At 37.2% G+C, this 26,714-nt stretch overlaps 1 protein-coding gene across 1 annotated transcript; it reads right to left on the bottom strand.

Annotated features, from left to right (window-relative positions):
* Window positions 1-1,215: 1,215 nt before the first annotated feature.
* On the bottom strand, window positions 1,216-26,714 carry LOC140168975 (glucosamine-6-phosphate deaminase 1-like). Its single transcript, XM_072192280.1, has 6 exons — window positions 26,528-26,714; window positions 8,009-8,151; window positions 7,301-7,402; window positions 5,045-5,227; window positions 3,113-3,294; window positions 1,216-1,944 (listed from the first exon to the last, which is right to left on the bottom strand). Exons 2-6 carry the CDS (start codon window positions 8,130-8,132, stop codon window positions 1,693-1,695), a joined length of 843 nt encoding a protein of 280 aa, XP_072048381.1. The 5' UTR covers window positions 8,133-8,151; window positions 26,528-26,714; the 3' UTR covers window positions 1,216-1,692.

Genomic DNA, 26,714 nt, shown 5'->3' with positions numbered 1-26,714 from the left:
TCATATTTGGCGAAATACAGACCTGCACTGTGCCCCAGTCCCGCATTCCATGCAAAGTTAAAACGGGACGTGCCATATTTCCGTCATTAAAAATATTTTCATCATCAATGATAGATATGCAGTGCAAAGAACTATGGCCATCGGCAAGTTGATGTTCTTGCTCGACGCAATCACGAGTTTGAGAGCCTGTCCCGGCCTCTTAGGGCCGGGGAGTATGCGGGGACTTCGAACATGGTGCCCGGGGCTAGGGGGCAGGGACTTGGTCGGGGATGTACCCCGGGATGTACATGGAAATAGTGCCCCACCCTGCAGGGACTAAGCCGGGACTGTAACATGACTGTAACAGTTTCCAAAATTACATCCCCGGGTAGGTCCCCGCTATCCCCGGCCCCTGGGGGGCAGGGACTACAATTGATTTGTGCATAACAATGCCTATGAAATTCACTTACTCTACATAGGGTAGCCAAATCAAGAATAATTGTAAAACAAAACTTTAAAAAAAACTTTAGTTTTTTCCAATTGAGGTAAAATGGAAAAAAAAAACACTTAGCTGCTTAACTGTGAGGCTCTGTGGAATTAAGGAATAAAACCGGAGATCCCAAATTTTACTATGCAAATTTGTTACTGAATTAAGGCACTTCAGGCTTAATCTTTAACATGGTATTTTGGTATACAATTGAGCATTACAATCATGCAAAAAGTAGAACTTCAAGAAAAATCCAGGGTGTCGCTGTGGAGCAAATCACACATTAAGGCTTTAAGTGACTCCTGTTTCAGAATCGTCCTCATTCCGCATTCATTATTAATGAAATATTCTTTGTGCTTCAACTTTCAAAAAACAATGAACTAACAAATTATAGACGTGATCTCAATCAATTAATTTTTTTCTTGTGAATAATTATAACAGTAACCAAACATCTGCCTCAATAAATTGATGTAGATTTCCTATTATGCAATTTTGTTTTCAAAAATATGCCCAAAAAATACATGTTTTGGTCAAAACGGACTAAAAATCAATAAGAAATTATATTTTCATCTATAGATCAAATTAGTAATATTCAAAAACAGTTACCGCTCCTGCACTAAATGTAAAGCCCAGTGTTTTTTTTAGAATTTTAACTCTTACAATCCTGGCAAAATGTGTACAAAAAGCAACAGCCAAACTACCAAAAAAAAAGAAAGACACCTTTGGATCGCCATACGATACTGAAAATATATATATATAGCCAATACGTAGCGTTATGCGCTTAACTGAAATTCACATAGCAATGCGCGGTTGTCTGAGACAGACTTTTTTATTTTTTGGCCTAAAGCCACCAACAGGTCTGTGAGACCCTCCAACATTGAAAGCTGGGGTGTGGGGAAGGGTCAAATACAGGGGGGGGGAGTTTGTGCTTCACATACATCTAATGCATGTTTCAAATTGCCTTTCCTGTATTTTTAATAGGCCATGCATTTCAATTGTTTAGTACTTTTTTTTTTCAGCATTGTAGTTAAAATGTGACATTTTTGGATTAAAAAATTTTGAAATACTGTGACTGTTGTCATGGAAATGGAACAGAACGTGCGGGTTACAAATTTGGCAACATAGAAAAGATTTTTCAGACTCTTCTGAACATTTTGATATATGATTTGTTCATTTCAAATCATCTGTCCAACAATGCAGAACTTCACAAGGCTGGCCTGAAGATATTACTTATTTTTCTGTCCATGGACCTCGCTGATATTATGTGAATCAGCCACTAGTTCGTTGTGAATAGGCATCAAATCTTTGAAATACTTGACCGTTTTCACACGCAACTCGAGCGTCGCATCCTCATCACATATGATGATGGCTCGAGGGTGCTGTTGGAAAGCTGATACTGGCCACATGTGATTGACCCCTTCCTCCACTGCTTTGTACAACGCAACGGATTTGCGGGCTCCAGTTACCATAACCATTACCTGTTTGTGATAAAAGTTACAGAAAACAGAAAAGTCTTATCTTGTGACAAAACCACAAGTAACTAAATGAAGAATTTAACTTTTCACAACACATAAAGTTGTTCACCTGAAATTTTCAATTGTTTACACTACAACCTTCGTCAGCAGAATGATGCAGTTCGTTGATCGATTTGACGACTCTTGACTTGTGACGTCAGAACCGATTTTTCTACCCATTTATATGTACACAGGTGGATCTGGATTTTTTTGTATTTTCGTTTCTTTTTAAATAACAAATTCTGGTTTTCCAGTGCATGGTGCCGCCAGGGTGATACTAATTTAATGCTTTTAAAAGGTATTTCTAGTATAATGGCTCTCCATTCGCCTTTGGAGAAGCCCATCCCTGCCAATCGAAACAAAAATCAAGCTGTTTGAGACAACTTGTGTTACTGTCCTTCTGTACGGGTGCGAGTCATGGGTAATCACCAAGGACATGGAAAACAAGATCAATGATGTGCAACATCTTGCTACAGAATCATGTTAAACATCAAGCGTGTGGATCGGATTCCAAATGAAACCATCTACAATTATCTGACCAACACCACTCCACTGGTTGCCAGAGTTAAGATTCATCAACTCAAATTTCTCGGCCATATACTGCGTCTTGAAGACAACGAGCCTGTGAAAGAATACGCCCTTTATATTCCACCTCATGGGAAGAGGAAACCGGGACGGCCACGCACACTGTACTTACAGTATGTACAGCACCTCCTGGGAAATACTGAAGGGATGCTGCAGCCAAACAAAATTGTTTCGATTGCCCAAGATCGCAATAGTTGGAGAAAGCTTGTAGTCGCAGCCGACTGATGATGATGATGAATGGCTCTCCATACACAAATGAACAAACACAAAGGAGGGGTCATTTTGCCATGCTTCGGGAGGAGTGTCACCCGCCTGCTATAACGTAGATGCATATACATTGGTTTGCCTGAAGTTCCGTAGTGACGTAGGTGCGTATTTCGATGGGCGTAGTATCAAATCGCACATGTAAATATAATTGCACAGAACATATACACACATGGTTTGTCCACACGCTTGTAATGCAACTGCAAAAAAGTATCAACGTCACTACCTAACTTGAGAGGAACTAAAGAACAGCATTTTATATTTGAGTGCCCCTCCCACTCACCTCTCTGGCATCCATGATTGTTCCCATACCAACAGTAAATGCCAATGTGGAAACCTCTCCATTAAAGAACCTAGATTGGGCAGCAATTGCCTCCGGACCGTAAGTAAGTTTCGTCACTTGTGTTCTGGACACAAGGCTAGATCCTGGTAAATTGCAAGATATGTAGCCATCTGGTCCAACTCCTGTAGTATCAAAATAGGGTACACTTACTAGGATCCATCCACAACATACTCATCCATCAAGGCACAGTTCTTTAACCCCAATACATTTGTACATTCATTGAATGACCTTTGAAAATTTGGGTACAAAAACTCATACTCTGAAACTTGAGGTCAAATTTTGCACTATGATTGTTTAATTGAGGTTATTGAACTATGCCATTGGGATGAGGCCATTGTGGTCCATAGTAACTCTCAATTGTGACAAGGTCAAGGGAAATGAGTCAAATGTCACTAATATTGATTTTGAGATATTGGCAAAGAAAGTGTTCAAATTCTTTTGTTTTATATTGTTTTCAGTGACTGGAAAATTGGTGTAACTTTGCAAAGAAAAGTCGTATCAACATGGGGTTTTCAGTTTCTGACAGCTCTAAATGCCTTCTTGAGAAATGTAATGTAAAACTCATTTTCGACCCGGATTTACATGCGATTAATTAATTCCCCTTGATCATGTCACAATTTATTTTGGATCTCATTACTATTCGTTTTGATGAGATATACTGTTCATTTTTGGCAAATAGTGGGGAGCAGGCATTTGCTTTTCTAAAATTTTAGTTCTTTTATGAAATTTCATGTATATCTTCAATACAAAAGGTCAAAATTTTCAATTGATGGTCGGCTTTTCATCCTAGTTACATACACTTTAAGTATAGATTATTAGATTTACAAAGTTTACTTCGAGGACTGTTAAATGTCAAAAATATCAATTGTCAGTAATTTGCCATAAAATTTGTATTATATTGCAAATGTTAAAAAAATCCAATATCAGAAAGGCAATTTGGTGTGTCTGATGTGCCCAGGGGTACTCAAGTTTGGTTTGGGTAGGGGCCGGGCATGCCACTCAGAATTTGAAGTGGACCCATCAAGTTTTTCACGAAATTTGGACCAATACCAAAATTCATGACTCATGCTGCCATAAGACACTCCTTCAGATGACCTAAAATCATTGGAGTAAAATTACAATACTCTAACGCATGCTGTTTTCTTAGACAAACTAATTTTTGTACTGAGGGTCATTTTGAAAGTGTCACCAAATAATAGACCAATCTGCCAGCTGTATTATTTGGAATATCCCTTGGGACTACAACCCGTCACAATATTCATCGGTTAAAGGCAAAATGTTTGAATTTTTCACAATACCCTCTTAGCCATAGGCTTCAACATAAAACATGTCAAAAGTCCCAAGTTATGAGATATTTTTCTCAAAATATCAAGAGTTAAATTAGGAACCACAAAACCAATTGTTTGTATTTATTTTTGTGCATTTTTGTTACCAAATATGGTCATGAAAATTCAGATATTTTTTTTTTCATTTTGAAACTTGTCGTCTGCAGTCGACACCTGTGTGGAGATGGTTATTAGGGAGGTAGAACTCACTAAAAATTGGTGACTTGTTGGGAAAATTTCTGATAATCTCTCACCCTGTTTTTTCATAATTTTTCATCAAATGTATCAAATTTGGATGAATTTTTGAAAATTTTGTATCAACTTTTATATTTTGACACAAAAGTTTTCCCAGTCTCACTGAATGACCCCCTTTTCTGGAAAGATTTTCCCAAATCTCATGGAAAGACCCTTTTTTGGCCTTCTCACTGAAAGACCCCCCCCCCCCTGTTTCGGTGTCTAGGCTCTCACCGAAAGACCCCTAGTTTCATACTGCTGTCCGCACATCCCGTCACTTTCAAAGTCAAGTCCCCTGGGGCCATTTACTCACCTGTAATACACAATTCAATTCCTCCAGCAGCCTCAATCTTTTCTTCATATTCCTTGCATTCTTTGTCTAGATCCGGTGCATTGCCATCAAAGATGTGAACGTTCTCAGGAAGAATGTCTACATGTTTGAACAAGTGATCCCACATAAAATAATTGATGCTTTCTGGGTGATTCTTAGGACAGTCTGTAAATTAAATGTGGAAGTGATAACAAGTTAACAAAAGACTTGGATTTGATCAGGGCACATCATAGATATTTGGTGTATGCTCCCCCAGAATTTTGAGGCGTCGGGTCTTTGGGAGCTGACGGCTGGGGCTGTCGAACCGGTAAAAGGGTTTCTTAGTATCTTAGAGTATCTTAGTATCTTAGGCGAATGCTGTATATGCACTGAAAACATAATGTCGTAAGTTCTACTAAGTAAAAGTTAGTAAAAACGATGTCTCGTTCTACTAATCAATGATTTGTACGGCATGACAAGCGATGCTATATATTGGTTAGGCCTGCTTAACTAACGTGCCTTACCAACGAAATGATTAATACGGCATGGGTTTTGAATTTCAAACCTGCCGTACTAACCTATAGGATCGTAAAAACGATGTCTCATCCTACTAATATTGGTTAGTTGGACAGGCCAACTAACTAATATTGGTTAGTTGGACAGGCTCAACAAAGATTAGAACTCGTGTGACTGGCGGAACGAATCAGTTGTACAAATGTGAGGTACGATGGTTGTGAAGGTGGAAAAGTATGCATACAGGTAATATTTCAAGTTATTTCTCTCAAAATGAGCACTAGATATTGTATTGATGGTGTAAGCTTCTTTTCTGTATGATCAGAAATGCTGTGCACATGTGCATTGTGGTCGTAGAGACTAAAAGTCATAACTGCGTCACATCGCATGTAAGCTTATACATGTAGCTTTAAGCTTACATGCGATGTGACACAGCATCGTGACTTTTAGTCTTTACGACCACAATGTACATGTGGCACAGCATTTCTGATCATACAGAAAAGAAGCTTACACCATCAATACAATATCTAGTGCTCATTTTGAAAGAAATACCTTGAAATATTACCTGTTAGCATAGTTTTTCACCTTCAAGTTTGTCGCTGCACAACCGCTACTCGGTCAGTCGTCTGCAAGCGTGGTCGAGTGCAGAACACATGATCGAAACAGCGGGAATGTTTAAAACATCGTAAAACCACCAGAGCTTTGTAAAACCAAATGGTACAACGAGTTCGTAAATGCTGCGATGACAGGGTTTACGAATTATCGATGCTGTACTAAATGTTGCATTGTCGTAGAACTTCCAAATCCAATTGGTAGGACCCACTCAACAACTATTATTCCTTCATTTACGAGTCTTGCATACGTCCGCTTAGTTACATATATCGTAAGACATCGTAAAAATTGGTAGAATGCGCTCAAGCAGTTTATTTTACTAATTTAAATTAGTAGAACACAACGAAAAACAAGCTTTTGTTTTCAGTGTGGGTGTTTTACTATCTTTACCCAAAGTTTGTTGAACCCTGTATCTTTTGTAAATACTTCAAAAACATTTTGTTAGACTATTTTGCAGCAAGTTTTTTAACCTTTAATCTATTAACATTTAAACATTTTGTACTCTTTATGTACCATTTAAATGTGTTTTTTTGTGTGTAAAAACGTTTATAAATCGTTTCAATTGCAGTGGTGTAGCGACGGGGTGAGGGTGGCTCGTACCATGGACGCTACCTTGAGGGGCGCACCGAATTGACGATTCAGCATCAATTATGCGCCTCCAAGTCACAATTAAAGACCGAAATTCATTGAACTTCATTTAAACCAAAATTACTTGGTGGTATTTGTGCAATGTTTCGCATGCTCAAGAAATTGGGGGGGGGGACACCATTATGTATCCCTGGCCCCGGCCTGGTTCCACAACCCCTAGCTACGCTACTGGTCAATTGAAAGATGTTGCGAATTGGGCTCTTCCATACAAAATCCCCACTACCCCTGTGAAAGATTTAGTTAAAATCTCCCACAGAGGGAGTATGAGTTATGAATAGAATCGACAATTGGATAACTTCCATTCGAAATACTCACACCAGTAGTGAAAGATATAGGTAAAGCCATAACACAGAGGGAGTGTGTGTTTCAAAATAATTAACCCGCACCAATTACATTAAAAAAATATACTCCCTCTGTTTAAGATATTTCCAAAATCTTCTGCAGGGGTAGTGTGGATTTTAAATGGAATAGCCTATTACAACTTACTGACATATTCATCCATGTTAAATGTCTTGACATACTTGAAGGACAGCACACCTTGTTGGTAGAATTCAACCAGCTTCTTGTACATACGCTTTGGAGTACGACCTTAATAATCCATAACAAATTGGTACAAATTACAAGAAGTGAGGCAAATAATTGATAAATTTATCATTTAGCATGTTTAGAGATGAACTTAAAACTGCATTATGGTTCAGCGCGCGGTGGAGATTTCGGTCCGTGATGGAGTTGGATTTTGTTCAACTTTATAGCATCGCGCTGTGATATCGCAGCCATGCACGCTTGTGATTGGCTGCTGTAAAATCAAGGTCGGCAAAATGACCATAAAAGGAGATGCAGACCCCACATGCTTTTAAAACCTCGCAGCATGACGCGATGAAATTAAAACGTTCATTTTAATATCATTGCGCGATGCTGCGAGGTTTTAAAAGCATCGCAGCATCGCATCGCGCTGCGATGTGGAGTAAGAATCGGACTTAACACTAAAACAACTTTCTCTTCATCCTCTTTCTGCCTTCCACTTAGGCAAAAGTTGGGCTTTATATTCAATTAGTACAAGAGATAAGAAGTAAAGAGAGAAGACATGAATGATACAGAGAGAGAGTAAAAAAGAGAGAAAGAACGAGAGAGTGAAAGGAAGAGTGACAAACAAACAAATGAACAAAATAAAATGATGGAAAGTCAAAAACAAACCTGTTGGAACTCCGAGGACAAAATATTTGTCCGGACCTGGTTTGAAATCTAAGATGCGATTCCTCACATATTTGGCTGCCCATTCACTGGTTTTGTCATAATCGTCTAAGATGACTAAATGCATGATGAAGCCTTACTTAAATCTGTTGAAAAATAAATAATATTATTTTGATCAACTTTCTATTTATTAGCTCAACCACCAAGTTTCAACCATTTTTATTGAAATTGATCAACAAAAAAAAAGCATTTTGAGCATTTTTGCCAAAATATGACCTCACAGATGAATTGTCAAGCTTTTGTCATCCTCAATGTACACTTTAGACCAATAATTTAGTTAGCAGCAGGGCCGTCGCTAGAGGGGGTGTGACACCCCCCAATACACAATTTTGTCGGCAAAAATTGACTGTTGTCGTCAAACATGAACCATGTGATTGTCGGCAAATGTAGTCAAAGCTATGTGTGATTGTCGGCAAATTGCAAGAGTCCATCTAAAATGTTAATGTGTTACAAAATTGTGCTGTTGTTACGTAAGATACGTAATATAGCTATTGTTAATGTGATTGTAGTTACTCATTAATAAAAAAATTGTCAAACAATTTTTTTTTTGGCCCCTACGTTTTAGGTTTTTATTTTTTAATTTTTTTTTTTTTTTTTTTTTTTTTTGCTCTTCACTTTTTCAAATCAGCGGAAAAAAAATGGGTCAACCTTTTTGGGCTGTTGAGGACGGGCGGCAAAATTGATTTCTGTCGGCAAAACATGCTCTACACCCCCGAATCATATTGGTCTAGCGACGCCCCTGGTTAGCAGTTATGAGTGCCAAAAGTTTCCGTAATTCCAGGGTTAAGGGAAGGGGTATGAACGTTTGGACAGTAGAATTTTGAACTCGCCACTTTTGAATTTTTCAATGAACTCATTAACTTGCACAATGGGCAATGATCATCAATTCATACATACTCACGATATAACGACGTTTCTGATTGGATTTGCGCTCTTTTTTGCTGGTCATAAATACCGTTTATGACCAGTACATGAGGGCATAAACAAGCTGCGCCACGCAGCGTTGGAACCCAATTAACACGATCCACGATTTGCTAGTGTTGCGTATCGCAAGATGTCACCGCGCCCATCTCACGCTGGCGCAAAAGATGACGCCAGCGTATCACGCGTTGACTCCCGGCCGTTGACCTCATGAGCCGAGCTGCTCCTGCAAGTAGGCCTACTCATTTTCTTCCAATTTATGAAGGAAAACGGTATGGAAATGTTATTTAAACTTGTAAACCCTTATTATTTTCATCTGTATTGAATTGCTAAGAATGTTGGCGAGGTATGGACGGGGTTCATTCATAGGATTTCGGGCATGATCGCTGTTTATGCCCTCGGCTCACGCCTCGGGCATAAACAGCGATCATGCCCTCAATCCTATGAATGAACCCCTAATTTGCTTCCCGTGCTACCCCTATTATCTATCCCAAACCTGTACAGAGCATTACATACAGTCGAAATGAACTTTGGAGACTCAACGCCGCCCCTCACAGTCACACCATCAACTCTGATCTAAAATGTAAACTGTTGGATCTTGGCATCAAAAGGCATGTTAAGAGGTCGCAGAGCTGGATCTCACATGCGTAAGAATATCCCAGTGCATATAAATCCCCATCGTGCATTTAATGACTCAGTAGACCAACAACACAGTTCGTGGTCTAGAACTTTAACGCCCATTCCCAGAGCAGATAGAGATAACCCTGCGAGTGTCCAAGGTACCGATACACAGTATCAGCAGAGCTGTTTTGACTCCCGGCATTCTTACTAACCAATGCACAGTCTTTGGGCAACAAATCTGATGAGTTTCAGATTCTGCTTCACCACCATTCCATTGACATTGCAGCGGTCAGTGAAACCTGGTTCCACCCTGACATGCCAGACAGTAAGACTAAGATTGATGGTTATCAACTGTTTTCAAACTGTCGCGAGCACATTAGAGGGGTGGTGTCGGAATATATGTTCGATCGGATATTTCTGCTCAGGTGATAAATGACATCCAAATCCCTGATGAGCTTGAATGCCTTTGGGTTATGTTACGACCAAAACGTACACCTAGATCTGTGTCTCTAATTGCAGTTTGCTGTGTTTACATTCTTACCGACTCCCCCTACCAAGATCTACTTCAATGCCATCTGAATGAATCAATGGACTACTTGAAGACAAAGCATCCAGACATGGGATTCGTTGTGCTTGGGGATTTCAATAGAATGAATGTCAACAATGTTTTACATGCTCATGACTTGAAGCAATTAGTTACCTTTCCCACCCGTGGTGATGCAATTTTAGATATAATTATGACCAACATTAGTTCTTATTTTGAAAACCCTCTTGATGTGAGTCCCATTGGTAAGAGTGATCACACATGCATTGTCTGGAAGCGAATAAGATGTATCGCCAAGATAAAACTAAGACCGTCACTAAAAAGGTTCGTCCCATGAAAGACTCTCAAATTAGAGAGTTTGGTAGTTGGGTTCAGAGTCAAACCTGGGATAATGTCACCAATGCCTGAGGCACTCAAGACAAGGCTGATGCACTTTATGGCTATCTAGACAATGCGGTCGAGTCACTCTTTCCAATGAAGACTATTAAAATACATAGCAACAACAAACCATGGGTGAATTCCAAAATAACAAAATTAATTGAGCTACGACAAAGAGCCTTCACACCGCAACGAGCTACAGAATGGCGTCGGTTACGTAATCGTGTTCAGCGGGAGATTTTCAAAGCAAAGACTAATTATTATGCAAATCGTGTCCGTCATTTGCAAAAGACTGACCCCATAAATGGCACCAGCAGGTCAAACTCATGACTAATAATAATAAATCTGAAGTCAACATACCCATCCCTGGTGTGGAAGATGGTGACCATGTAGGCATTGCCAATGCTATCAATAACAGATTTGTTTCTGTTTCAGATCATTTGTGCCCTCTCGATATCACAAAGCTCGAGGCCTATCTTCCTGCTCCTACACCGCCACCCATTTTACACGCATGGGATGTATATGCTGAACTTCAAAAAATCAAGCCATCAAAGGCATGTGGTCCTGATGGAATATCCCCTAAATTAGTCAAAGAATTTTCTTATGAATTAAATACCCCTCTTACTGACTTGCTCAATTGCTCGTTTACTGAAGGTGTAGTCCCAAAACAGTGGAAAAGAGCTGTGGTTGTTCCCATCCCTAAGACACACCCACCTAGGGAAGACAAATTACGCCCTGTCTCCCTGACGGATTGTTTTGCCAAAGTCAGTGAGAGTTTTATTACCAACTGGGTGCTTGAGGATGTTTCAGAGAAAATAGACACTCGGCAATTTGGTAATGTGAAGGGGGTGTCTACTGCCCACTACCTTGTTAGTCTTTTACATTTCCTACATACAGGTGCTGATGTTATCAACAACATTGGTACGGTGGTCCTCACTGACTTCTCAAAAGCGTTCGATATGGTTGACCACACTCTCATGATTGAGAAGTTTATTCATTTAGGGGTCAGGGGGCCATCGTACCATGGTTGTGTGATTTCATCAACGAGCGTGTGCAATGTGTTAAATACAATCAGTCACTCTCAGATTTTAAAGTTTTGAAAGGGGGCTCCCACAGGAACAAAAGTTGGTCCTCTTGGTTTTCAAGCCATAATAAATGATGCGGCCACTAATATTGCCCCAAATACAAAGTGTTGGAAATACGTGGATGACCTGACACTTGCTGAGAATCGCACTCATTCTACGTCTGGCAAGCTCCAAGAGGTTTTAGATGAATTTTCGCAATGGACCAGTGACAATAAACTGTGTTTGAATCCCAGCAAGTGTCAGGCCCTCCAGGTGTGTTTTAAAAGAGATGTGCCTCATCCATTAGCCTTGGGGATTAATAACACACCCCTTGAATATGTTAATGATGCAAAAATCCTTGGCATCTGGGTGCAAAATAATCTTAAATGGGACAAAAACATCATGGAAATTACTAAAAGGCCAACGCGAGGCTGTACATGCTGCGCATGTTAAAAAAGTTCGGTTTTAACCATCAAGAACTGATAACAGTTTATAGAGGGTATATAAGGCCTCTTTTAGAATATTGTGACACAGCATGGCACTCATCTTTAACTGCTGGCCAGTCCAAATCACTTGAACAGCTGCAAAGAAGAGCTTGCAGGATAGTCCTGGGCAGGAATTTTACATCTTATTCTGAAGCACTGCAGGATTGTGACCTGGACTCTCTCTGTGACAGGAGGGTGGATCATTGTCTAAGGTTTGCCGAAGGGCGCTCCAATACTCCTAGAACAAAGGATTTACTACCCCCTGTCAGGGGCAGGGTCCATGGTCGCAACCTCACGCAATAATGCTAACAAATTGTCCCAGCTTTTACCAGAACCTCAAGCGCTTCCAGAGTAGTCCAGTTCCATATTTTATTAGTTTATTGAATAGTTAGTTTTTTTTCACATTACCGCTCAGGGCTGCCCTGCTAACTTAATTTGTTCAGCCCCTATATGCCACTGTTGATTTTTATGAAATTTTATCCCTCTTTAATTTTTATTTACATAACTTATTTGATACTGATGTGTGATAAATTGTGTAATGAAATGTGTCATGTGCAATATTGTAATTTTGATTGTTGTATATATCATATATTTTGATGTGTTTTAAAATTGTAAGTTTACATGTAATTCAGCCTTAGGGCTGCGATATGAAATAAAATAAACTTTACTACTACTACTACAGTATTTATTGTGGGACATTAGAGCACATCAGACATATCGAATTGCATTCTGAATACGAACAATGGCCTTCTGATATCAAATAATTTTGATTTTTTGAAATTCGCAATGTAATACACATTTTATGGCAAATCAGTAAAAATTGATATTTTTGATATTTAACAGTACTCAAAGTAAATTTTATAAATCTGATGATTTATATTTAAAGTGTATGTAGGTGGGATGAAAAGCCGACGATCAATTGAAAATTTTGACCTTTCGTATTGAAGATATGAATTTTTCCCCCAAAACACCACAAAAAATTAGGTCTTTTTGGGAAAAAAATCCATATCTTCAATATGAAAGGTCAAAATTTTCAATTGATCATCGGCTTTTCCTCCCAACTACATACACCTTAAAAGGGCATTTCGTGATCCACAGCCTCATCCCCCACTTTTCTCAAAAAAAGTTGAGATTTTTATATCACTGAAACCTCTGGCTACATGATGTTTATGTACAAAATATTTCTTGCAGATTAATTCGTTTAGCAAAGATATCGTGAAATTTGAATTTCGTTCTGGTGCACCAGAACGAAATTACAACGCATTGTCTATGGAGCAGTGTAATACACATAATCATGCATAACTCGCAAACGCATAAAATCGGAATCAACTGAAATTTTGGGAATAGGTTTTTTTCGTGGATATGTACTGAAAAATGACATAAATAGAGAATGCTAGGATCACGAAATACTCCTTTAAGACTATATCATTAAATTTATAAAATTTTACTTCGAGGACTGTTATATCTCCAAAATGTGAAAAATATCAAATTTTAATAATTTGTCATAAAATTTGTATTATATCGTGAATTTCATAAAATGAAAATTATTTGATATCAGAAAGACATTCTTCAGTATTCAGAATGCAATTCGATAGGTCTGATGTGCACTCATGTCCCACACAAAATGCTGTCGAAACGCTCAAAACGCTCATTCCAGTTCCCTTAAGACTAACCTTAAAATAGACACTGATTTCAATTAAGTCTCAATCAAGAAATCAAGCAGACTTTTTGACCAAAATGTAGATTGAAAAAGTCAAAACCTCAAGTGTTCTTTACGATATTTTTCAAATATCATTTTATATCATTAAATGAAAGAGCACACTTATATTATTCATATAGTGGTGTCATTAGAATGAACAATGGCCAATTCTCTTTAAATTGCAAATCTTGTGCAAAAAGTTACTGATTTTGCCCGTTTTGTTATACGGTTGTAAATTCAATGAACTAGGTCTGTGACTTTGCTAAAGAGCACTACAAATTGATATGAAGTTAACTATTTTACCAATTTCTTGAAAAAAGAGCCAAAAACATGCATTTTTGCCATGTTTTCTGAAATCAAAGGTTTTTGAACAAATCTAAGCATTCAAATCTTTGGTAAATGCTGAAATGTTACTTAAATAATTTGGATTGAGCTATGTTTCATTGGGTTTATTAATCTAAAACAGTGCTTTGATTTGTCTGGAATGGGGTATAGCTTTTTGGGGCTACATGCCCATTGAAAGTGATGGCAGCCCACACAATCCCCCCACACAAATAAAGTTCTGTACATTCATCATCAACATAATCCACACTACACCATATAGGCCTAATGCAAGGAAAGCTTATAAAAGTGTTTTTCATACACCCCCTGCCTATCTATATTACTATAGAAATCCTTCCTAAGAAAAATGAATGTGCGCGTGGGCTTTGAGACATAACAATTTTTTTTAGCTCAAGTTCAATTTGATAGCCATTTCTTTAACAAAATTTTCAAAGTACAATTTGATACATTTTGACATACCCATTTCTTTAACAAAATGTTCAAAGTACAATTTGATACATTTTGATATACTCATTTCTTTAACCAAAATGTTCAAAGTACAATTTGAGACATTTTGATATAGCTATTTCTTTAATAAAATGTTCAAAGTACAATTTGATACATTTTGATATACCCATTTCTTTAACAAAATGTTCAAACCACATTTTGATACATTTTAATATACCCATTTCTTTTAGTGCTGTAATCGATAAGCTTTCTGGGTATCGATATGTCGGGAGGCAAACATCCGACATGTCGATACTATTATCGATACTCACGCAGTTTGAAACACGGATTTGAGTTTACCAATTTTATTATCAGTAAGTTCCAGAAACAAGTTAACAACAAGTGTATTGAAGCCTAACAGCTAAAACTACATGGATCATGCATCAAACAAACGAAAGTGGAATTGGGAGACGGTAATTTGAGTATTTGACGGTAATTTGAGACCTGATTTGAGATAATCTAAGCATGTGTGCCATGTCGTTTGTGTATCGATACTGACATTGAGTGTTTCGACATGTCGGATGTCTATGTATTTTCCGACTATCGATACTTACGACAATCGATTACAGCACTAATTTCTTTAACAAAATGTTCAAAGTACAATCTGATACATTTTTGATATACCCATTTCTTTAACAAAATGTTCAAAGTACAATTTGATACATTTTGATATAGCTATTTCTTTAACAAAATGTTCAAAGTACAATTTGATACATTTTGATATTTAACCAAAATGTTCAAAGTACAATTTGATACATTTTGATATAGCCATTTCTTTAACCAAAATGTTCAAAGTACAATTAAATACATTTTGATAATATAGTCATTTCTTTAACAAAATGTACAAAGCACATTTTGATATAGCCATTTTTTAACAAAATGTTCAAAGTACAATTTGATACAGTTTGATATCAAACAAAAGCTAACACTTCTCCCTAAAAACACTTTTCATCATTAGGTCAACAGATAATGCAATTCAATGTTATAGCAAGGCGAATGTGGTAAATCTGTTGAAAATTATCTATCCAAGCACATTTTTTGACCAAAATGTAGGTTTTAAAAGTCAAAATCTCAAGTGTTCCTTACAATATTTGTCACATTTTATGTCATTAAATGAAAAGGCATATTTATATTGTCCATACATTCGCGTCACTAGAATGAGCAATGACCAATTAAAATTGCAAATCTTGTTCAAAAACTATTTTACTATTTTCGCCAGTTTTATCATATGGTTGTAAATTCAATGAACTATGAATTTGCTAAAAAGCACTTACAAATTGATATCATATCAACATCCAATTTGATACACTTTTGATATAGCAATTTCTGTATCAAAATGTTCAAAGTACAATTTGGTAAGATTTTGACACAGAAATGTTTTCAAAGTCAAATTTGCTACCCATTTGATATAGTATCAGAACCCACAAAAGTACTTGATACACTTTTGATATAGATTTGATACTATCAAATTCATATCAAAAACATTTTGATATAGTTTTGATATACTGAAACTATATCAAAACTATATGAGTGGATATTCATATGTAGTGGTAGATAAAATGATTAAAATCTGCTGAAGACGCTAGTTGAACTGGTGAAAACGTTCCAGGTGAGCGAAAAATAGTGTAGTGTTGAAGTTAAACTCTTAAAATCATTATATCAAAACTGTATACTCCTAAAAAACAGTTTTTGATACAGTCTTGATTAAACATTTGATATAATAGTTATTTCTGCAAGGTAGGGTTACATTAGTAATTGATTTTCTTACCATAAAGTTCTTTTATCTGCCGTTTCTTCCTTTCACTTCACTGTCGCTAGCTGACACAATTGGAGTGTCACAAAATAAATTTTGTGAGTGTTTGGAAAGATTGCTCATGTAGGCAATAAAATTCCCTTTAAAAGGGAAAGCCAGCCTCAATGTAGAAGAGGTCTTGTAATTAGTTTTGGTCAATGTGAAAGGCATTTTAGGATCACGCTTACATCTACATGACAGTCCACCAAACCATCAACGATGAGAACATGCACACTGAAACAGCAGAAAACATTAATTCCTAATCTCATGTCAACTCTTTTAATTCATTACATGTACTCCAAATTGTTCTGGTCTGTTTGTTTTGTTGTTGTTGTTGTTGTTGTTGTTGTCGTTGGTTTTTTTGTCTTTTCAGCTTTTTACCCACGATATCTCAATTTCCAATTTTGTAATACCAGAACTTACTTTAACTCAATATCTTCGCTTAGGAATGTCCGATTTCACTGCTTTCGATATATACACTGCCGGTTTGAGTTAACTTACATGTACATTTTATTTTAAAATAACTTAATTAATTCGCAATGTATAGTTTAAGCCTACTATATTATAATAGATAGTGGCCAGCACATTTATAAAGGACTGGTTACTCACTACAATCTTCACTCTTAAACTGTGTTTTTCTGAATGTGCTGATCATGTTGATTGCTAGTCGGAAACTCTCCTGCGAAGCTATGGACATGGCATCTTACATACTCCATTCTATAACAGTCTGCCTAGTGCCTTGTGTGTTTTCTCTTCAATCATTTTGTTGAATGTAATTTTATGAATCAAATAGTTATGTGTCATTTTATTTATAATAAAGAAGTTATTAAATTAATAAAGTAAGACAATTTATTTATCTATAAGTGCATGTCAAATGGGGTACATTGTTCAATACTATATGCATAAATTATGCCCATATTATAGCTAGGCCCTAAAAACTTTATTTTGCATCGGATTTTTCCCGTTGAAAAGACAAAACTGATGTTTATGATAGCAACCATTTCATCAATAACATTTTGAGTCATTTTTATCCATAAAACGACACAGGATATGATAGATAACTACTTTCACATCAATATGGTCCATATGATCACAGATTGTTGAGAATCTGTGATATGATCCGGGATATGATGAAGATTTTGATTCTATAGATCTGTTATCAACATGATATCACGCTGTTCAGTGGTCAAGGAGTAAGGACCCCGGTCAAGGACACTGATATGACATCATAGGTGATGTCAGATTTTCTTCTGCTGACCATATGATGCTATATATATTAACTATTATTGTTACATTTAGGCCTTTAAACTTTTAAAGTCATAATTAATTAGTTCAAACATAACTTTGGTAATACTCACTGTTTTGTTCGTTGAAACGGCAAAACATACTTACTTTTCCTAACAAATCGAATTAAAATATTTAAAAAAAAATTTAACCACAAGAAGTAAAAAAAAAAAATCATTCCAATACCACTAAAATATAATCTCTTGAGTAAACTGACCCCAAACCTGAAACAGGTACCAGCCCGAATGGGCTGGCGAAAACATGTATAAGTAAGATCACTACTGCCTAGTTTTGTACAGAACTTACTGCCCTGCACTCATCAGGTGAAGTCGCTAGGATCCACAACATGCGCATCTATCAGGGCAGTTCTTTAACCCAAATACATTTGTACATTTTGGGTACAAAAACTCATACTCATACTTGAGGTCAAATTTTGCACTATTAATTGTTTAACTGAGGTTATTGAACAATGCCATTGGGATGAGGTTATTGTGGTCCATAAGTGAGTGATACACAGAACTGCAAGGCCGGACTGCAAGGGCAAGGATGAATAGGGGGTTCAAAATATTGTCCCTGCCATTATCATCTTACATGTGGCCATCTTAACCCATTTTCAAGTTCAAGAGGTAAATTGATTTTCCAGCATGTCCAGTAACCTCAACTTCATAATTCCCAACTTGCTCCTAGAGCTTCCTAGCTGTTTGCTGGCAGCCTGGCCTCGGTGCCATAACACCACTAGCCATGGATGCCAGCTAACACCCATCTCTCCTTGCCACACATACCCACAGAGACCCGAGCAACATCCCTACATCACAACACAGATACCCCACAGAATTCTAGATCAGGCATCCCCCTTCATCACTGAGCAAATAGCAAATAAAACATCAAAGCAATTTACAACGAATCTACACCATGTGCATGTGTCTACTATTTTATTTTTGTGATTTCGCACCGGTAACATTCGGCGCCCCGGCCCCCCAACTCAACCCAAAATTGGCAACCATGAGAGTTACCAAAAGCGCGGAAAAGGGTGATTTTTTACCAGTAGCAAGGACCATGAAATTGGCAAAATAGGGGGTATTTAAGTGGGACTGTCCGCGAAATTTGACTGTGAAATCAGCAAAATAGGGGGTATTTAATTGCACTGTCGCGAAATTTGAATAAAATGGGTACTTGAGAAAATCTAGTAATTTTTTGACAATATTTAGTGCCATTGAAAAAGGGGTGTTTGAAATTCTAGTCATTTAAAATGGGTGTTGGAAATTCTAGTCATTGAAAACCACAAAAAGGGGGTTGTTTTTGGCCAAATTTTGTCCTCGATTTTGTATGAAAAAGTGGGTAAATTTGATGAAAAATCATTGCAAAAGGGGGTGTTTGAAAGATTTGGTAACTCTCATGGTTGCCAACTTTTGTGTTGAGTTGGGGGGCCGGGTTCGGCGCCCAACTATTGGTGGGGCTTCAACTGATTACATGTATTTGCCTTGGATCAGGATTTATACTGATTTTACAGCAAGTGGAAAATCAACAAGTGGAATATACAAGGTGTCCCATAAAAAGGTTACATGTAGAAATTGAACCACATTTTGTGATGGCACAACAAAACAATTTCATTTTTTCAGATATTATTTATTTATCCTTCTTCTAATTGTTTGCTAAGTTTCAACTCGGTATCTTAAAACAAGTTAACTTATGAGCACAAGATAACAGGGGTGTCAAGAGTGGCTAACCATCAAAATATTGCACATCGAAAGTTGCACAAGCACACCTTTGTTTTCAATTTTTTTTTATTACCTTTTAGGCTTTTATGTCTCTCTTATTTTTCATTGTTAAACTTATTGCACAAAAGAAACTTATTGAAAAATTAAATATTGTACACTGAAAATTAGAGCTTCTCTATAATGACCATCTTCCTTTAATTGTTGCCACGAAGCGTCAAGAACACGTTTTTGATGAAAGAAGTTCTGCACGCTATATCTCCTGCCATCAACATGTGAATAACAATCTTTTGCATTTTAATAATATGCATTGCTATAGGATTTTGTTGACTTGAAATCACTGCTGTTCAAAGTTGGAAATAGCTGGTATCGCGTAGCAAAATTATGCTACACAATTTTATCAATTTGCTACACAATTTTGGAGTTAAGTAGCATTTTTATGCCATAGTCTTACACACTGAAGTATGTGAATGTACCAAGAGAATGAAATCAAATTTTGCTATGCATAAAAAATATGTAATTCCAACACTGCTGCTGTTTGTTTTTACATTTCTGACTCTTGAAATAAAACTGAACAAGTTTTATTCTTTGTTTATCAGAATAAAATACTGCATCTGCCATGCTATGGCTGGCCCTACTCAAGTGCCCCGCCAAATGCACAGTGGCTATGACGGTGGTATAATAAACCTTGTGTTGCATGATTTCACGTAAAGAACTTGGTCAGAAATGCCTAGAATGCGGGCTAAGTACGTAGGTTGTGAACTTGACATTCACAGGGATACTAGTAGAGGGTACATAGATTATGCCATGAAAAGGATATTTATATTTGTTAACAGTAACTTAGATTATTTTTAAAAATCTACATGTAACCTTTTCGCGTCTGGTCCCAGACGCTGATATAGTGTCTGAACTAAATCCCCAGTGAGTTCCAGTGACACATTCTAGAAGTTATCTGTTATAACTCAGCTGAAGATATACATACAGTGTCTGAGACAGAGACGGGCAGCATGCGTACCTGGCCTAGGTCGATGTCAGTGAACTTTCTCCATCCCACCATTTAATAGATGGCGATATGAAACTAGGCCAAAAAAATATATTGTTGTGTTGCCCTCAAGTACACAACAATTTTTGTGGCCATATTTTGTGACAGGGATTGGTTTAAAAAATATGTTAACCCTTAATAAATTAATAAATGGTGACAGAAAGAGTTTTCAGTTTTAACTGAAAACTGATAAATTAAATAAATAAATAAATAAATAAATAAATAAATAAATAAATAAATAAATAAATAAATAAATAAATAAATAAATAAATAAATAAATTAATTAACTAATGAATGAATGAATTAATTAATTGTCATCCAAGGTCAGAGGTCATCAATCAGAGGTCATCCTTGGTCAAAGGTCATATGGGGTCAATGGTGTCAAAAAGTATCTATCAAATTAGAGAAAACACCTGTCGCTGCTATATTACTATTCAAACAGTTTAGGCCTACTAAACTATTCAAACAGTATACAATCAGTTAGACAAATACTATTTGCACATTCACTTAAGTCTTTTTTTTATAATTGTTCAGACATAACTCAAGTGCATCTTATATCTCTAATACCACTATAATTGTCAAGATATCAAAACTTTCTTATCATTTTCATATTTAATTACCACTAACTACAATTATTTTTATATGTCGAATAATAAAACGCCATGAGAGTACATATTATACTAGTAATCTGTTTCCATGCCCACAACGCACCCAATCTTCTCTTTGGACCAGACGCATCCCTTTTTAAAAGGATTTTTATTATGGGACACCCGGTATTGTTGGAATATCCTATGCTGGTATGGTATCTGTTTCAACTGTATTGTAAACTGCAAGGTAGCTGCAAAATCGTTGAAATTTCCCGTTGTATTATTTTGGGTACAAAACTCATCCTCTAAACTGCAAGGTCAGATCTGGAGCTGTGATTGCTGAATGGAGTTTAATGAACTTTGGCAAATAAAGTGAGACTATTTGGGCTCCAGTGACAGAAACTGGGGGGGGGGGACAGGAACTGGTCACTAAACATCTGGTGAAATTATCATCTAGTGTGAGAGGACAGTCCACTTAACCGGCTGTGAACTCTAATGCCAAGTTCAGTAGTTTCAGCAAAGCATTAGTTTCAGTAAAAGTAGCTCGGGAAGTAGCTATAGTACTATTCCCCTGGGAATTGAGAAGGTTGAAGCAAGTCAGCATATCATCTACACCCTGGTTTAGTCCAAGAAGTTTTGACTTTTAAAACCTAGATTTTGGTCAAAAATGTGCTTGGATAGGTAGTTTTCAACAGATTTACCACATTCGCCTTGCTGTAACATTGAATTATGTTATCTGTTGACCTAATGACGAAAGTGTTTTTAGGGGGAAGTGTTAGGTTTCGTTTGATATATAAAAAATTCTGATTGGATGAAGGGAACACTTGAGGTTTTGGCAAAAAACAATCACGGATGTCTATTTTTCACTAGATCTCACACAGCTCTTATGATACTATGCACTCAACCGTGTAGGATAACATAGAGCATGTTTCTACAGGCGCTCCGCTAAGATACTGCTAAATGGATAACGGTATCTTACCGTTATCTTACCGTTTAACCTGCTGTTTCCACAGACAGGTTTTTGCCGCCGTTGGCGTGTTCATACCGTTTAATAAGCTGAATGACATCATGTGATGTCCCTCTACCCAGGGCTACGAAATCACCGGTATCGTGGTACCGGCGTTCCCAGAAAAAAAATTCAGAGTCGCAAAAAAAAAATCAAGACGGAAAAATAATCTTTAATATCATTTTCTGAAGCCCTGAAAATATTCTGTGAACACGATCACTCGTGAAATATTTTCTGCGAACTTTCTGCGACGATAACTGATAAATAAAACTAAACGCCAGTGACAGGAATGAATATACACTGGCCTCAATAAAAATTCCCTTTAAAAGGGAAGGCCAGCCTCAATGCAGAAGAGGTCTTGTAAATAGTTTGGGTCACCGTGAAAGGCATTTTTTAGGATCACGCTTACATCCATGTTACATGACAGTTCACCAAACCAGGGCCGGATTTACCATAGGGCCAGATGGGCCCGGGCCCAGGGCCCCCAAAATTTGGGGGCCCCAAACTTGCCCTGTGCAGGGTACATCTTCCATTTAAGCCGAAAAACACCATGTTAGGGTACAAAAAATGCAAAATTTTGCGCGCGCGCACTGGTCCATTATCACTGATTATATAGCAAATTTCGCGCGCAATTATCCTAGTAAAATCTAAACACTTGGCAACTTAGGAGCACATGCCTTCTTCACGATACGTTTGGGGCCTCCAAATTTTGGCCTGGCCCAGGGCCCCCAAAAAGGTAAATCCGGCCCTGCACCAAACCATCAATGCTGAGAACATGCACACTGAAACAGCAAAAAGCATTAACTCCTATAACTCCTGTCAACTCTTAATTCATTACTCCAAATTGTTCTGTATTTTTGTCTTTACTGCTTTTTACCCATGCTTATTATTAAAATCAAGAAATACACTGCAGTTGTTAGTTAATTCGCTATGTAAACTCAACTTACATGCACATTTTATTTTAAAATGATTTTATATTATTTCGCAATGTATAGTTTACTATAAAGTAGATAGTGGCAAGCACATGATAAAAGGACTGATCATTCACTACAATCTTCACTTTTAAACTGTATTTTTTGAATGTGTTGATTGTTAGTCCGAAACTCCTGCAAAGCTATGGACATGGCATTCTGTAATAGTCTGCATTGTTTGTTTTCTCAGTCTTCAATCATTTTGTTGAATGTAATTTTATGAATCAAATAAAAAAGATAGAAAGTGGCCTCACTTTAGTTATGTGTCATTTTACAGTATTTATAATTTATAAAGTAAGACAATAATTTATTTATTTTCTATAAGTGCATGCCAAAATATGGGATATATTGTTCAATATTATAGCTAACCCCTAAAAAGAAATCTGTTGGGATGTGAATTTTGGTCCAGGAAGGTGTTCCATGTCAGTGCATTTTGCTGTTGTGTCAGTTGGTCAACTGCTTGGTTACTGACATGTGTTTAGAGTAGAGTATCGAAGTAATCCTGTGTGCAATTTTTGCTCATTTTTATGGAGAGGATTTTAAGATATGACCTTGTGAAAAATTATAAGTTTCTTTTTTAAGGCAGTTTAGCATAAGTAGGATTCGTTCCCCAGAAAAGCAGGTTTTTCATTGATTTGCCAAGGGAAATAATTTTTTTTCTTGCATATTGTTTTGGAAAAACTTCAACTGTTCACATCTTTGGAACTAAATTAATGTTCAATAACTAGGATTTTGGGTCCTTAAAAGGGGGGATCAAAAAAATTCAGTCCTTAATAGAGGGGGATCAAAAAAAATTCGAGGGTAAAATTCCAGAGTAAAATGTACAAGAAGGCATGTACTAAAATTTTGCACGCTCCGCTGGCACAAGACGAATGTTAAGTATTCAATTTTGTAATCTCAAGCTACAAATCAACAAAATGTGCGACTTTACAATTTGGGTGTAACATGACTCCAATGAGTAATAACTCCAAACAGTCATTTTTAGCTAATGTCATAGGGGTAGATCCGGGGTGGGAGGGGCATAAATCCCCCAATATATTGTTAGGGGATGGTACATATCCCCACAAAATTGACGCCTGTATATGGGTTTCTAACCAAAATTAACCCCATATTTAGTCATTTTAAAATAAAAAGTGCCAATTTTTGTGCGCTTCGCGCAAATTAATTCTAAGACTGCGCTGGGGCTTTGCCCCTGGACCCGACCTGTTTAATAATTGTGTTCATACTCGCGCTCTGGCTCCACGCTCGCAGAAAATATTTCAAACAACAGTTCACGTTCCCAGAAAGGAAATTATTTTTCGCTGCCCTGCCTCTACCCTAACATGCCTAATATTGGTTTTAGTTATTTGCATCGTACCAACAAACATGTTTTAAAAGTGTCACTTTGTCTTACCTTTTACTCTAGTATGGCCAGAATGGATTGTTTAATGGTTGATTACTGCTAAATAATCATTTTTCTTTGTTATATATTGCAAATCAACAGAAAAGTTTGACATTTTATATAGTTTGTCAAAACACATATTTTGTGGCATTTACAAATTTCTGTTCTGTGAGCAAACCCCGAATTTCGTGAATTTTTCTGTTTTTCCTTTTGGACTTGTTTCACAGGCTGTTATTAAGGTTTTTGTCATGTCGTCCGTCCAATTTACCTGTTAATTAACAGCCATTTTGCCTGATTTTGCTCAATAAACGGCAAGTTACCGCTTCGGTCTGTTTCTACAGAAAATCTACCCGCTTCGTCAATGGCAAAAACCTACTCCAACGAGGTTTCCGTTGGCGTTGAAAAGGCGTTGCAAAAAGGCATTGGAGGCTGTTTCCACAGGAGTGATTAACGGTTTTATACCATTTCCAAAACGGTATTTGGCTCTGTAGAAACACGCTCATAGACAGTAGCTGTGCTGGAAATATTTGTGTACTCGGGTGTATCGAGGTGGAAACTGTGTGTAGATGCATTAATAGAGGTTATCCACTTCACTCATGTGTGACTTCTAACAAAAGGCGCTGGTTCCCGTAGTATTCCTCATTCAAACTAATTCAATGCACGACCTCGGAGTTACCTGCATGACTTTGGCGGGCTATTTTGAAACAGTCATGGTAGTAGGTACTTCTTTTGAAAGTCCTAAACAAGGTATAGAAGTCGTTGATAGGATATGCAGCTTATAGAACACGGATAACCTCTATAAGAGATGGCAGTTTTCGTATATTTTCTGAAATCAAAGGCTGGGAACATGTATAAGCATTCAAAATCTTTGGTATATGCTGACCCCCCCCCCCCCCACACACACACACAAAAGTTATGTACATTCATACTGAGAAATCCACACTACACCCATATAAAAATGTAGATATATAAAGCTAGGAAAGCTTTATATAAAAGTGTTTTTCATACACTCTCCATACCAAGTGAGGTCTGCCTATCTAATAATAACTGTAGAAATCCGTCCTTTGTTCTCGCTTTGTATGCGTATTTATTGTTGACTTCTTCGCTTTGAATGGGGAAACCGGTGGCATAGATTTCTCGTTGGCATGGGGGAATGGGGATGGGGGGGGGGTGAATTTTCTTGAAGTAATGTGAATCCAGCACCTTTTGGCGACAAAATAAGTTTATGAGGCCCAAAAAAATAATGATTTGTCTCAAAGCTCACGAGTGGTTTGAAAACAAATGCAAAATGCAATTTTTTTTTTATTCCCAACTTTTTTCATGGTATTTGGAGAAAAAAATCTGATTTTCGCTGAATTTTTCCGGAAAAACTATTAAAAAAAAATCTCACGAATTTACAAATGCAGCGTGCGAGCTTTGAGACAAACATTTTTTTTTTTTGGCCTGATACAAATGAAAAATGTTGGCATTGAAGCAAAAGTGGTGAAATATGGTTCAAAAGCGGGATAAATTCGGGCGAAGTGCACAAAATTTGGCACTTTGGGGGCTAAAATGGCCAAATATGATAAAAAAGTATATGTTAATAAATAATATTAATACAAGCTAAAACTGTTGGGGTTCGACACGAACCCCACAAACATAATGCACCAGGAATTTTTTTTTGGGGGAGGGCATTGAGGGGCGAAGTGAATTTCTGGGGGGGGCAAAATCAACAAATTTTGGGCAAAATGCCGTAAAAAGTAGAAATTTTAGCAATTTTGGGTTTTTACTGGGGGGCAACAGGTGGCAAGAATTCTGATGGGGGGGGGGGGCATCCCCCCATGGCGCTGCCACTGCTCACAAAACTAACCGAGTGCATGGAAAATCCCATATGGCTGAGCGGTTTTGCCGGCTCTTCCGACCATCATGCCACTCGCCGCCTGTCCAAATTGATACATTTTGATGTATTGCAATTTCTGTAACAAAATGTTCAAAGTACAATTTGCTACCCATTTGATATAGTATCAGAACCCTCAAAAGTACTATATCAAAACTGTATACTCGTAAAAACAGTTTTTGATACAATTTTGATATACATTTGATATGAATTTGATATAGGCCTAGTTATTTCTGCAAGGTAGGGTTACATTAATTGATTTTCTTACCATAAAGTTCTTCCGTCTGCTCTTTCTTCCTTTCACTTCACCGTCGCTAGCTGTAACAATTATAAAAGATTGTCACAGAATTAATTTTGAGAGTGCTTGCAGAGATTGCTCATGTAGGCAAAAACATGTATAAGTAATACAAAGATCACTACTGCCTAGTTTTGTACAGAACTTACTGCCCTGCACT

This window comes from Amphiura filiformis, chromosome 14 (genome assembly GCF_039555335.1).
Source record: "Amphiura filiformis chromosome 14, Afil_fr2py, whole genome shotgun sequence".
Classification (NCBI taxonomy): domain Eukaryota; kingdom Metazoa; phylum Echinodermata; class Ophiuroidea; order Amphilepidida; family Amphiuridae; genus Amphiura; species Amphiura filiformis.
This window is presented reverse-complemented; position numbering and strand designations above follow the sequence as displayed.

Coding starts and splice junctions, on each gene's coding strand:
- LOC140168975 (XM_072192280.1), bottom strand. CDS start 8,132: ATGCATTTAGTCATCTTAGACGATTATGACAAAACCAGTGAATGGGCA. Junction 7,403..8,008: donor TGTCCTCGGAGTTCCAACAG/GTTTGTTTTTGA, acceptor TGGATTATTAAG/GTCGTACTCCAAAGCGTATG. Junction 1,945..3,112: donor CAATCATGGATGCCAGAGAG/GTGAGTGGGAGG, acceptor TATCACAAACAG/GTAATGGTTATGGTAACTGG.